The sequence below is a fragment of the Thamnophis elegans genome, chromosome 4, assembly GCF_009769535.1.
Source record: "Thamnophis elegans isolate rThaEle1 chromosome 4, rThaEle1.pri, whole genome shotgun sequence".
Taxonomy (NCBI): Eukaryota; Metazoa; Chordata; class Lepidosauria; order Squamata; family Colubridae; genus Thamnophis; species Thamnophis elegans.
In genome coordinates, this window is record NC_045544.1 from 59,860,324 (window position 1) to 59,875,565 (window position 15,242).

General features: G+C 37.8%; 1 protein-coding gene across 1 annotated transcript in view; it reads right to left on the reverse strand.

Annotated features, from left to right (window-relative positions):
* PRKN (parkin RBR E3 ubiquitin protein ligase) overlaps positions 1-15,242 on the reverse strand; it is a 774,293-nt gene that overhangs the window by 317,169 nt on the left and 441,882 nt on the right. The window contains 1 exon segment of the mRNA XM_032215517.1: positions 10,354-10,469. Coding sequence (XP_032071408.1) covers positions 10,354-10,469 — 116 coding nt within the window.

Sequence of the window (15,242 nt, forward strand, 5' to 3'; positions counted from 1 at the left end):
ATCCAGTCAGCTACTATACATTCTTTCAAGTTCTAGATGTTTTGCTAGTAGATTGTCTGGGCCAAGTACATTGAATTCTTCATGTTGCTTATCGCTTTGGTAACTTCTTCATGTGTGATTGAGCCAGTGTTAGCCAAGTCATCAGGAATTGCCAGGTGTAGATATTTTGTTTAAATGCTGCTGCCAGTCTTTCAGAATTTTGAGCTCATCCTGCAATTGATTTCCACTTTAACACTCATATAGTCTTCAATGCCTTTGGCTATCTTGATGTGCATTTTCACAAGTTGATAGATGTTTTTCTTGCATTCCTTTGTATTCAGTTGTTCCTCTGAGACCCAGTAATGATTGGTTTTGTCCTTGCAATAGCTTTCTTGCAGTGGCATACTTCTGCCAATTTTCATTGATCTTCTACACATACCAGTTCTTGCACACTATCTTCTTTTTCCAGTTTTGGCTGCACTTGCTACACCTGCTTGCCAATTCCATGACAGCCTAGAGTCATCTTTAATAATGCTGAGGTTGGTTAATTTCTTAAGCTTTGATGTACAGATTTCATTGTAATAAATAGAAAGCCATACCAAATCAGTGCTTTCAACTTGTTATGCATGTGGGGCATCAGTATGTGGGGTTTAATTTAAAAAAAAAACCCTGAAAAGACCACTAATCCTGAAGAAGGCAATGCATTTTAAATAACAGATTCTGAATTAAACTACTTACCCAGCATGAGCTCTTATTCTGCCCTCTCTTATAGGGAGTATGAGTTGGTTCTCACTTCCCATTGTTTCCCATAATTCTCCAGTCATTTCAAAATTGCAGTCTCAAAACAAAATACCTTTTATGTTTTATGCATTTCCTAGCACAAATATTTCTTTGAGAGTTTCAAAAGAGGTTCAAAAGGAGAATATCATAAAAGGTAACATTCCTCCATTAAAATCCAGCAGATTTTGCTAAATATCAACAGTGAAGTATTTATAAATTTAGAAAACCCTGCTAAGTTTATTAGGTATATCAATAACTTCCACCCCATTTTATGTTCTCCCATCTTAGTTAATTCTCTCTTAATTTTAATATTACATTTACTGTTTTAATGTTTAATCCTTTATAATGATGAGTGTATATGTTATAAGCCTCCCAGAGTAATTTTACAGCGAGATTGGTGGCATATTAAATTTAATAAATATATAAAGAAATAAATAGTTTGCAAAGTTTGACAGTAAAGGAAGTCATTGGATATTAGTTATAGTTATTATAATTAAACTAGGGCTCTCCACTAAAGGCTGAATGTTTCCACATAAAAGATGGCTGATGTTTCACATATACATGGCTTTGAAAAACATCTTGATATAACTGCCAATGATTTATTTTATAAATAAGAGGTAGAACGAATTTGTCCAAGGTGCTTTCAATTAAAAAAAAACCTGTTGATGATAATAAATTGCTAAAGGATCAAAACCTCCAGGGCATCCTGGATGAATACTATTTCTGTGAATTCTATCGTATCATTCACATAATTCTATCATTCTATCCTATCACCGTAAATCTATCCAGGGCTGCAAATACCATTGCTTTGCATGTCTGAAGCAAGACTGTCACAAAGTGGTTATGGAGAAGGCAAAATGTGGTGAGTACAAATTATTCTGCTGTTCTGTCTTCAACAACACATGTTATCAGCCTTGGAGGGAGGAACTGCTTATACGGATAAATGTGGTGTGCCATATGTGGCATCTGTATCTTACGTCTAGAAAAAAATAACTAAAAGAAAAGAGATAGCAGTGCTACAATATTTAATTATGGAAGGGTATTTATGTTTTCTGAATCCATTATTTCAATCACTTGTGAAATATATCATAGTAGTAGTGAAATACATCATTTATGATTTTGAAATGTTTTCAAGAAAAAGAAGCACAGATACCTGTGATGTCTAGTAATCCTCGACTTATGATCACAATTGAGCCCCAAAATTCTGTTGCTAAGTGGGACATTTGTTAAGTGAGTTTTGCCCCATCTTATAACCTTTCTTGCCACAGTTGTTAAGTGAATAACTGCAGTTGTTAAGTTAGTAACATGGTTGTTGAGTGAATCTGCCTTCTCCATCGACTTTGCTTGTCAGAAGGTTACAAAAGGTGATCACATAATCCCAGGAGGCTGTGACCGTCATAGATATGAGTCAGTTGCCAAGTGTCTGAATTTTGATCATTGTGACCATGGGAATGCTGCAACGATCATAAGTGTGAAAAACGGTCACTTTTCTCAATGCCGTTGTAACTTTGAATGGTCACTAAATGAATTGTTGTAAGTTGGGGACTACCTGTACATGGAGAAAGGGGGCAACTGCAGTATGATGAGATCAGTGGTGGGTTTCAATTTTTTTTAGAACTTCTTCTGTAGGTGTAGGTGTGGTTTGTGGGAGTGGCTTGCTGGCCATGTGACCAGGTGGGAGCGGCTTGGCAGTCATGTGACTGGGTGGGCGTGGCCAACTTGTAAAATGTGGTGAAACTCACTTAACAATGCTCTTGCTTAGCAACCAAAATGTTGGCTCAGGAACTTTGGCATTTGAAGCACACAAGTCTTAAAGCTGTCAAGTTACAAGACCCTTGCACCCCTAACCCTTTAGAAAAAAACTCCAGGGGTGTTCAAACTTGACAGCTTTAAGACTTGTGGACTTCAACTCCCAGAATTCCTCCTTTCGCTCTTCATCTTGATGATGTGCAGATGGGCAGAGGGAGGGAGCTGGAACCGGTTCTAAACGGCACTGTAGATTTGTGGAACCTCTTCTATAGATACTGGCAGGAACCCACCCCTGGATGAGATGAAAACATTGCAGTGATGTGTGCCTTGCTAAGTTTGTGAAGAAAAGAAGTATATTTCCAATGTATTGATATATTTTTATTGTTCGTTTCAGTAAGATTTTAAAGATGCCACAGATAATAATGTTGACTGAATTAAGGGAGGCAAGCCCTCCCTTAAGCCCTCAACTCTGAGTTACTGTTTCCTTTCAGCAAATTGACAGCAATCTGACTTTCATATCTTTACCTGACATTTACACCATCTGCATGAATTCTCTCACAGAAAGGCCCTGCTTATAATAAGGTTGAAGAGGCTTTGCAGGGATTTGTTTGCCATCACAGCATAGTCCACAAAAATTGACACAGCGGTGCTATAAATTGAAAGGGTTTCTCCTATAATCGCTGTGAAATGTTACATTTTCCATAAGCCTGATCCTTAGTTGTTTAGGCAGCTGTCCTAGAAATAACTTTTTCTGATCACACAAACGTAAGTAAGTTTTCTTGATTACGTACAAGATTGCCTGCCAGACAGCTATAAATCTTCATTCCCACCAATCAATAGGCTACAGTATCTGGTATTGCTTATCAGCAAGGTTTTTACATGGCTCAGCTGCTATAATGGTATGTGGGAATGACCTGAGGAGACAGGAGTTGCAGCCAGACAATAGTCTGATAAACAAAATCTGAGTCCAAAAGATGGGTGAGGGTGCAGAAAATGTCTCAGACGGGACTCTACCTAGTTTTGGGGAAAACTAAAAGTGAGGGAGAGGAGAAATACTTTCAGATTGGCAAGATTCTGCTATTTTAACCTTACATTTAACCTTACATGGTTGGGTCTTCTTGTCTGGACTATAAGTACTTGTACTTGTATAAGTACAAGTACAAGCACACAGTGATCCACAAAGGCTGCCAGATATCTGAGGACAGAAGAACAACCACAGCACAAGAGAAGTGAGCACTCCACAAAGCCAGTGCTGCAAACGCTGCAATAATGGTTCCCACACAAGTCTGCCTGGCATGTGGAAGAACATTTTCATGCCCATATAGGCCTTACCACCCACCTGCAGACACATCGTGGGCAGCCCACAACCTGTTACATGTCAAGTCCTCCTCGAACATGATGGATGAATATCACAAGTAGTCCAATTAGATCTCCCTCTATTCTCTCAGCTGCAGATTTCAAGTGTAGTTTAATGATTTCTAGGCTGAAATGACATTGCTTTTCTAAAATGTCCACAGACTAACCCTCCCAAAACTGTGCCATGCCTGACCTCAAACGCCTGCAAAACTGGCCTTGGCTTGTTAAATCGTGTTCCCAATCATCTATGGTTTTTCTGTGGCCTAAACTTAAACTTAAATGCCACCTTCCCATTATCAAAACTGAAGTTTTTGTTTAGATCACTTTAGGGATGTAGAATGTAAACATTGCTCACTAGGACGTAACAGAGCTTGTCATAAGTTACTCTCTTGAAATTGTTGTCTTGCCCTCACACAGGGCAGAGTAATAACACATAGAACTTCAAAACACTTGATTTTCTACAGTGTCTATAAGTTTTTCACTACCTAGAATGCCATGTATTTCAGTTCCTTTAACATTAATTTTCTGAGCCATCAGTTCATACCATAAGGCTACCTGGGAAGTTGTTTCTGTTTTCCAACAGCTCTTGAATGCTATCATTGTTCTGATTTAGGTGTCACAAAATCATGAAGCAGATGCCTTGTCCTGACAAAATCCCTTTTTATTAAGCTAATGTGAATTACTCTCATTCACATCTAGTAAAGTCCCGACAAACACTCTTTCAAGGGTGAATGTACAACCACAGACCTTATTAGGCTTGGAGAGCTGCCAGGCCGATATCTTCCAAACCCAATGCTGTACAAGAAAATACTTGGCAAGGAGTCAACAAATCTTTACACTAATTAAGCAAACTAATTGTCTCCTGCAAACTCCACTCCCCTTTTGCTCTTTATTCCCTATGGGAGGGGTCATTCACCGTCTACCTGTGCCTTTACTCCAGAGTTGGCACTTGTTCCTTAACTGTTCCCTTCTCCTGATAGCTCGGTGCATGTGTACATCGGGCTCCAGCTGTTCTTCTGATCCAATCATCTCCGACTCCAAAGACAGCTGATAACTGTTGGATGACCCTGGCCCCATTGCTGCCTCTGATGCGAGCCCTCATCAGAGCCTTCCCTAGACTCCGGGACTGGCCCATGTTCCTCCCCAACCTTCTCACTGTCTGAGTCTCCACCAGCTCCATTGGCTGCTGGCAGGCCACAACACTCATTTCATTTCTCTTCTCAATGAAACAATTCCAACTCTTGATTTCAGTAGTAATTTTAAAATGTGTATCTAAGTTAATGTATTCCAATTATGGAGATATTTTATTTCTACTAATCATACCTCCCATCATCCAGGAAGATTCAGAACTTTTAATAACTGATCACTATAATAAAATTGGAACTTTTGTTTTGGGGAAAAGCTGCCACTAATATTAACTGTATCAAAGTGACATTGGCTCAACCCTTTTGGCTCTTCAGAAAATTCTCAAAATATGGTTGTCCTAGGAAAAACAACTGGGAGAAACAATGAGAAACTGGGAGCCCATCAGAGGGCTATATTATATCTGAGTCTTTGAGACACTTCCAGTGGTCTTATTTATATTGAATTGTTTTTAATGGCTATTTAAGATGTGTTTTCATTATTTGAATATTGCTCATAGATGAGGAGCCGAGGTGGCACAGTGGTTAAATGCAGCACTGCAGGCTACTTCAGCTGACTGCAGTTCTGCAGTTCGGCTGTTCAAATCTCACCGGCTCAGGGTTGACTCAGCCTTCCATCCTTCCAAAGTGGGTAAAATGAGGACCCGGATTGTTGGGGGCAATATGCTGACTCTGTAAACCGCTTAGAGAGGTGAAAACCCTATGAAGCGGTATATAAGTCTAACTACTACTACTACTATTGGGTAGCCTTAGACACATGATGAAGAAATAAGTAAATCAATTAACTTGGATCATGATTCAGTAGAAAAGTTAACACCGAATGCTGGGACCATCTGGAGTGTTTCCTGCAATTTGGAGGATGCACTCTAGTTTCCTTTTTTCAAATCCAAAGTGGAACATTTTCCCATTCACTTTGCTTTCTGTTTCACCCTTGCAACTTGATAGAACTCCTCCTTGCAGACAGGATAGGAGGCCTATTCTTCTTACTCTGGACTTTACCAGCACAAGCCTAGACAGGGGCAGTTGCACTAACATGATATTTCCTGTGCTGCTTTAATTTAAAATGTTAATATTAAAATAAATGCTATTTACTTCTTGTACCATTGTAATCCAAAGGAAAAATTTGTTCTAGTAATGGGACCTGTCATGCAAATCAATTTATAATTTGGTAGCCATGGTCCAATAAAGCTGGAGAATCCCTTCTCTAGATGCCAGAAATAACTGCTGTAATTGAAAGAGAAAATAGCATGGTAGGTTTCTGAAAGAGATTGGGATTTGGTTGGATTTTGTGCTGCTTTCATTTTTGCCTTTATTAAGAATAAGGTTTTACTGGTAGTTCTCACTTAATGACCACAACTGGGACAGGCAGCTCTATTGCTAAGCAATGCAGTCATTAAGCAAAACATCATGTGACAGCGACTTGCAATTTTACTGCTGGCTTCTCCAGTGACTCTTTATCAGAAGCTGCCTGTGAAGAACCTGAATCTATCATGTGATTGTGAGATGCTGCAGCAGTTGTAAGTGTGGGACTGGGTTTAGTTATTTTTTCAGCACTATTGTAATTTCAGTCACTAAACAGGGCAGTATTAAGCACGAGTTATCTGTACATTGCAATATGTGCATTTCTTCAATATTTCTATTATTGTATTCTTTTGGAGAGGTTCACTGTCCAAAGCAACAATGACAACAGACATTTGTGTTGCATATGGTGAATTGATATATTGTTCTGATTAAGATTGAGTTCTGTGGTTTTTGTTTTGATTTATGTATTGGATCAGAGGTGGGTTCCTAATGGTTCAGGTCGGTTTGGCCAAATTTGTAGTGGTTTGGCAGCCTGGGTCGCTGGAACCAGCAGCGACCTAGGCCTGCCATGCCCATGAACCAGTTCTCCTGGAGGCACCATAGGCACCACCATCTTGTTTTTTGCTTCTGCGCATGCACAGAGAAATTGTTATTGCTCTGTGCATGTGAGGACGCATGGCACGCCCATGAGTGAGCCGGTAGTACTGACTGCTGGACCCACCCCTGTATTGGATCATCTTGGGAGTGGGGGTGGAATGATCTGGTAAGCATATTATGAAAGCACCAGAATCTGTCTTTTAAGTATAACCTTTATTGTCATTGTACTTAAATATAAAGAAATTGGTTTTGTGCCCTTTTCTTGCTGTGCATGTGTATAATGTGCCCTGGCTATTTGTAATGGAAATACAAATAGAGAACATAAAGATTTGGATAAAACAAGCACTTGTTTTACAAGATGTCTATGGAGATTCTCAGTCATCCAGGTCATGGTTGTCCCAAAAGTTTTTTTTTTTTTTTTTCAAAATGCAACTTGACTTTCTTGTTTCTCTTTGCAGACATTTCACTTGTCATCCAAGCTTCTTCAACTCTGACTGGATGGTGAGAAATGGAAGGATTTATATTCTTTGCAGACAGCTGGTCATTTGCATTCTTTTAGAAAACTGTTGAGGCCACTTGGAGGTTTATCTGTGTCCTCAGGATCTAAGTAGTGCAAATGGGTGTGGAACTTTCTTGGAACTGCTGAAAGGACTATGGTTGTAGTTTATTTTCCTTCATGGGATTTTAATGGACCACTCTATAGTTCAGTGGTAGAAACTGTTTCAACTTAGTCAATCTAATGGTATTATTAGCTAGGTTGAAGCAACACCTTAAACTAGTGTTTTAGCTGGCTTTGCTTAGGTACACTGGGTTAGCTCATTCAGTGTAGTTTGTAAATGATGAATGTACAATTTTAGCATGTTGTATAAACACTGTCAGTTGCATTTTTTGCAATAAACCAACTAGTTCCTGTACCAATGGGGTTTAGGTGGCATTTAAGACCTAATGGATACAGCAAGCAATCGAGATTCTGCATAGAATAGCTCAAATATAAACAATAAAAAATATAAATCACAGTCTTTTAACTCTCAGATATCAGTGAACTGATAAAAATATCATTATTCTTTTCAAAACTGACTCATCTTTTAACTGATCCATACAGGCTTACTTTCTACACCTAACTACTGTCAGCAGACAGTCAAGGCAGCAATAATTCAATGGTCTATATTGTGTTGTGGCTAAATTGGAAAAAGACTAACATCTGTTATCTTCAACACCTTTTTGAGAAATTGGCTTTTGCTCATAATCAAGTTCTTTCCTCCTAGGTTTAACGATAGCCCTCTTATTCTGAAAAATAAATATACTCTTATCTGACATATTTTTAATTTTGTATAATGTAACCGAGGTGAATATGTATCTCAAGCAGTTTCTCAGATATGAGCTATGTATCCTAATCCCTTTCTTTCATCAATAGCAAATGAAAATATTGGGAAAAGAATGCTTAAAACACTACATTTAAAAGCTTATTGATGAAAACAAAACACATGCTAGGGGAAAAGAGCGGAAAAGCACATACATTTTGGAAATGGCCATGAGAATTATATTGTAATTCCATTTTCATTTATTTTCATGAGTAACAACATGAAGGAGGAAAATGCCTGTTTCAACATATTCACTATTTTCTGAAATTGTCACAATGCTATTTCTTATGAGTTCAGTATCACAAGCATTTGTAAACCATCTATGTCAAATGCTATTCCTTGCTGAAATGGCAATTGTGAATAAAGGTTGTTTAGGACAGGAGGGCAATGAAAAAAAATTGTTGAATGTTATGACCAATTCAAACATGTAGAGAAGGAAGCCACAATAATAAATAAGAGGGGGAAAATCCATTTCTCTAGCAGTTTGTTGTGCTGCATTTTATGAGCTAGTTTGGATGAATATTACAAGTAAGGAATAAATAGCATGCTCTCACTTTTTAAGTGGATCTCTTAAGTGTCTACATGGGAAAATGTTACAGAGTTTTATTATCCATGTAATTTTAGTCCTGACAAATTTATGAACTTCATTAGCGAGAAATCTAGAATACTTCATCCACATTTTATTGGAATAATTCCTACTAGGATATTATTTCTCCATGAAATGCTTTAGTTATTGTTTTAAAAGATGGTGATGTATACTTTGCTCCTTTCTCTTTAATTTTAACCATACATCTTCAGAATAACAGATTTGGAAGGAAGCTTGGAGATCTTCTAGTCCAACCCCTTGCTTAAGCAGGAGAGCCTTCCACCATTCAAGACAAGTGACTGTCCAATCTCTTCTTTAAAAAACAAAAAACAAAACTCCAGTGATGGAGCACCCATAACTCCTAAAGGCAATCTGTCCCACTGGATAATTGTTTTGACTGTTAGAAACTTTCTCCTTAGTTATAGGTTGCTTCTCTTTTTGATTAGTTTCCATCCATTGTCTTGCCTTCTGGTGTTTTGGAAAATAGCTTGAGCCCCTCTTCTTTGTGGCAGCTCCTCAAATATTGTATTATTTTTAATTAAATGTGAATTATTTAATATTGGTGAGGATAGTCCAAAATGAACATTTACCTGTGTTTCACTGAGAGTGCTAACACTCTCAGTGCTAACAAAGAATGTTGATAACGACAAGGCTAAAGTGCCATTGAATTGAGGTTGACTCCTGTTGACTCCAGGAACACATCTATATAGTTTTCCTAGCAAAAGTACAGAAATACTTACAAACCACCTATAATACTAGTTGTATCTAGTGAACTGGCAAATTCTATACACACTTTACACACTCTGGAGCAACTATAGGATCACCATTGTCATTGCTTTTTGAAGTAAACTTGCAGAAGGCAGTTTTAGAATACAGTCATTGTTGATGTATGTGTGTGTGTGCGTGTATGAGTATATATATATATATTTCATTGTTTTGCAGTATAGAAAGGAAGAGATTATGTAATCTCTTTATGACTTAAACAAATGAGATGCAATCCTTATGTTTTAACATCCTTGTTGAACATTGTTTAAGCTATATGCATTTCTGTTTTGCCCATTCACTCTTATCAGTAAGAAGATCAAAAAAGCCATGTTCAATAGCAGGTTAATTTGCAATAAAGAGAGGCAAGGCAATAATAGTAGGAAATCATTACTATTGTGATGCAATAGGAAATGTGGAAAATATATAAAAAAGATCTTTTTCTCTTAAAACCTTTTAGTCCATACATGGAAAATGATTTCCAAGTAATGCACTATATGGGCCTATAACTAATCAACTGAATAAGAATACAAAATATGAAACAGCTTGTTCATCTATTCAGTTTTAGAATCAACATTGTAATGTACATTATGAAAGTTAATTGGGGGGGAGGGGAAGCTAACATCCATTTCAGCAGAATGACAAAGGAAAAGATACTATAGAAGGAAAGAAGACAAGATGCAAAATCGTTTTCCCGTATTGCCAAGACTACCCATCAGCATTCTTCAAGATGACTTACCTAACATCTGTACAGGTTATACACGAGATGTACCGAGTATTTGTTGTAATGAGGTGCAGCGGCACAGATGTCTCACTGTCAGAGGTTGGGTGTGCTCCACATTTAAAGTAGAATTCCTACAATATTGAAGAAGAGATAAAAGGAGGATTACATATCCGCACTTCATGTCCTCTCTTTATCTAAGTCTAAGTGAAGTTTGAGGCAGTAGATAAATCACTAATGTCAGTAGAAAAGGAGGATACTCATTAAGAATGGTTAGAAAGAATGCCACACAGTATTTTTGTACAAGATGTATATGTAGCTCTTCGGATATCAGCTGAGAAAAAGTGCATTTGTACTTCTATTCATTCTGTGCAATTATCTCTTCTCCATTAAAGGAGAAAAATGAATAATATGAGACAGGAACAGATTCTTGAAACTTCCATATTGCATGCAGTAAATATTTGATTGGAATGGAGTATTTGGAACCATCCAAATGTTCCTGAAAATAACAATGTGTTATGAGATCAAAGTCAGAAAAACACATGGCTTATCCAAATCTATTGTACAATAATTTTAGTCTGCTCTCTCCAAAATGTTGGTATTGCCAAAGGTCAGGTATTTCCAAATTCCCAAGCTTGGAATTTTCAATCTTCAGCCTTAAAATAATCAGAGGAGATCAGGCTGGAGAATCTAGATCTAGATCTACAACTCTGATGTCATTAAGAAGCTGGCAACCATACACACACAAACACACAATGTATTATGTATTATGTGTGTATGTGTATGTGTATGTGTATATCTCTCTATCTCTCTATATCTATCTGTCTGTCTGTCTGTCTGTCTGTCTCTGTGTGTGTGTGTGTATATATGTTTGTGTGTGTGTGTGTGTATGTGTGTGTGTACACATACACAGACACATATATACATATATACAGTGTATATGTATACATAGACTATGCCGGTGTGTGTGTGTGTGTGTGTGTGTGTGTGAGTGTGTGTGTGTGTGAGTGTGTGTATGCTCGTTAACTGTGTGTTGAAGCACCTAAAAAAACCAACCCACTAGCAGCAAGAACCTATATACAAACATAATTTAAAATACTGCATGGAGGAAATAGGAAGACATTTATATGGCAGTTTTTTATTGCCCAGTGGGTGGAAAGAGAAAACCATTTGCTTTGAAATTTCAAAAGAATTAATGCATCAGAAGGAAACTCAGTTAAAAAGTATGATGGTATAGACAGCTAAATGCAAAGTATAAAACGTTTACAGTTTTGTAAACCAACAGCTTTGATTACCACTGGGTCTGAAAAATTGTGAACCGAGGACATAAAAAGTCCAGCAACAGCAGATAAGTACAAAACACATTGTACGGTGTGTTGCATTTAATAAGGAATATAATTTTCTTGATGAAAGGATTCAATTTTACTTTCTTGAGTATACATTTTATAGTGCCTGTTTGTCTGGCTTATTCAAATAATGTATAATTAGTGAAGTACGGATGCAGCTACAAGGCAAAATTAAATCCTATTAGTTTAAGCCAGGTATTTTCAAAATCTATCAAACCTTTAAAGAGCAAGGACAATTTTCAGTACAACATTAGCTGGTTGTTCTTGCTGGGCTCAAATTGCCAAGTTATTAATGGTCATGCAAACAGTGGATGGTCCACACATTTAGCTTATGTCCATCCACAGCCTTCAGCAAGGTAATTTTCAGAAAGCACAATGGGACCATATTTGGTATGGTGAGAGAAGCTAGCAACTTAACTATTACTGTATTTTTCAGAGTATAAGACACAGTGGAGTATAAGACGCATCAAGATTTTGAAGAGGCAAATAAAAAAAAAGCTTTTTGCACTCTGCAGACCTCCCAAAAATGGCCCGGTTTTCGTGAAAACGGGCCCCCTTTTTTTTTTTTAAAGGGCATGAATAGCCTTTAGGAGGCTTGTAGAGAGAAAAAAGAGTCTGACGTCGCAACGGCACAATGTGCGATCCTGGTGCTCCGAGATCGCAGTCGATATTTCTGCGGCTGGACGGTCCATTCGGACCTAAACTGTCCCACAGAGATGGTGATTGAGAAGGACACCTCCTGTTGATGTCAGGGACATTGCAAAGTTCCTGAAAGATCCAGGAATAGCCTTTTTTTCCGGCAACAGAAACACAGCTAATGAAGCTGCTGAATTTGGGACAGCTCCAGAACAGGAAAAGAGTGAAAAGAGAATGTGTGTCGAATTGGTGAGGAAATTTTATTATTAGAAAAAGAGACTACCCAAAAAAATTAAGTTAAATTAAAATTGAAGATAGAAGACTGTAAGCGGCGAAATTAATCTACATTAAACTTAGTGTGTTATCCTGTTTCTATATTTTTTTTCATGGATGGAATTTTTCAAAGACTCCCTATTTTTTAAACTGAATTGATTATTTTTTCTTCTTTTTTCACTTTTGCCTATGGATTAAATAAAATTTTTCTTCTTTTTTTATAATGCTTGATTGGATTGATTGGATTGTTTTTGATCTCAATTTAAGCTTTTTTTCTTTTTTAAGCTTGGAATATAAAGAAGATAATAAGAAGAGGGTTGTAACAAATAAATAAACAAATAAAGAGGGTTGTAACAACATGAGGAGGCTTGTAGAGTGCTCCTGGGGGGTGGGGGGAATTGAGCAAAAATCGGCATGTTTTTTTTTTCTCATTTCTGCCCTCCCCGGCCTTCAGGAGCATTCTGAAAGCTTCCCAGAGCCTATGCATGGCCATTTTGGTGAAGGGGGTGGGGTTTTGGGAGGTAAAAATGCTGTATTCTGTGTATAAGATGCACACAGATTTTCAGCCTTTTTTGCAGGAAAAAGGTGCGTCTTATACTCAGTAAAAAATACAGTAAAAAAGTTCAAAATGAATCAGATTTACCTAGAGGCTATGGAGAAAAATACCTTCCCCTGCATCCCCTTTAGGAGAGATAGCTGGGTTCAATTACTCCATCCTAAAACCCTCCCTTTCTGACCAGATTGACAGGTCCCTGTACTTCCTAGCACGTACCTATAAACCAGGCATGTCCAAAGTCCAGCCCGGGGGCCAATTGTGGCCCATTTTCAAATTTCGAGTGGCCTGCAGCCTCTTCTGTCTGCTGGAGTCTTTCATAAAAGTGTTTATTTGCATTTAATGTTAATGGTTCAAAGAATGACAGGCTGAATGGTCGGCCCCACACATTTTCACCTCCCCAAATCTGGCCCTTCTTGTACAAAGTTTGGACACCTCTGCTATAAATAAACAGATACAACATAGGAGAGCAGAACTAATCACATGTAGATACAATCAATTTATTTATTACTCAAAAAAAAAATAAAGATGTCTAAGTATAGCCACTGCTGGTAAAGGTTAGACAGAATTTCAAGAAACCAAATCTTGTTAAAATATTAAATTATATCTCTGTATTTACATCTACTCTCAAATAAAATTGCTGCATTAAAATATACATTTATTGCTTTGCTTAATGTAACTTTATTTTGTTATATTCAATATTTCAATATCACAATTACAGATACAATTACAGATATAAAGGAGCCACAGAAAACTTCAGAGTCCAGGACACCTGTAAACTAATGTGTTTTCTCCAGAGTTTATTTCCTGGTCACAATTGTCCTAGGGTGGGCAGTTAGCAAGTAACAGCAAATATTATATATTTATTTACAAGGTTTAGAGGGCCACTCCATGTGTCATATACATTTCCCTAATTTATAATGCGGATTAAAATTATATGTGTGAAATCAAGCAGGACTCAGGAGGACTGCAATATCCCTATTCTGGTCTTGCCAAAGATTATCAATCAATGCAATCAATGCAACCTCCATTCTGAAACTTACTCTACAACTAGAATAAGCAGGTCCATACAAGTATAATTCTCTCAGTTGTAGCCAGGGGTGAAATCCAGCAGGTTCTGAAAGGTTGTGGAGAATTTTGAATAGTTCTGAGAACCGTCAAATGCCATCTCTGACTGGCCCAAGAGTGGGGTGAGAATGGAGATTTTGCAGTATCCTTCCCCTGCCACACCCACCAAGCCACACCCACAGAACCGGTAGGTAAAAAATGAATTTCACCACTGGTTGTAGCCCAACCACTTTCTCCATAAGTCTGTCCAAGAAGAGGAGGTTGATAAGTTGCTAATTGTCTAATAGATCTGGGTTGAGTGATGGCTTCTTGAGCAGAGGACTACCACCATTTCTTTCAAAGAAGTGGTAATGCTTCGTCTATCAAGAATGGATTAATCACCATCTGGATTCAGCTCTCCATCCTGTTTCTGGAAGTTTTTCTCAATCAGGAATCCAGACTTTCAAAAGTGATTGAGAAGACATTACAGAAGATCCTATGCAGACTAAGGGGCCTATAGGATCAAACTCATCCCCAATAAGACCTCAGTCATCTCTTCTGGACCTGCCCATCTAAAATCAAGTGACTTTGTCCTTCAGGTGCTTAGAAAATGCCTTACAACTGCTCTATAGATATCCTTTACTGCTTGTGCTTGCCCTTTAGGAAATAGAGCACTCTGAAAAGAGTCACTCTGAGAGTGAGATTCGCAGTATCTAAATTTGATAAATAAAAATAAATAAAAAGGGGCTGCTGGGAGACAAAAGAGCAGGGAAGTATTGACATTTCACTACTTTTATTCCCCCTGGGTAAGTCTGGATTTTAGTGAAATATGCTTTAATGGGAATGGGAGGCAGGTATTGTGTTTGCTGGCAAATAGACAAAAAGGGAAGTCACTAAGCTTCTGGGACCTAGGCAAGAAGCAAAGTGAATTAGAACAAATTTTCTAAAAGTGGAAAGAATAGCAATCTCATGTTTTAACACTGAACTGAGATGATTTGGACTCCTGTTATGCAGTTCTACAGGTGGAAAAATGCCTGGAGGCAGTAACATTA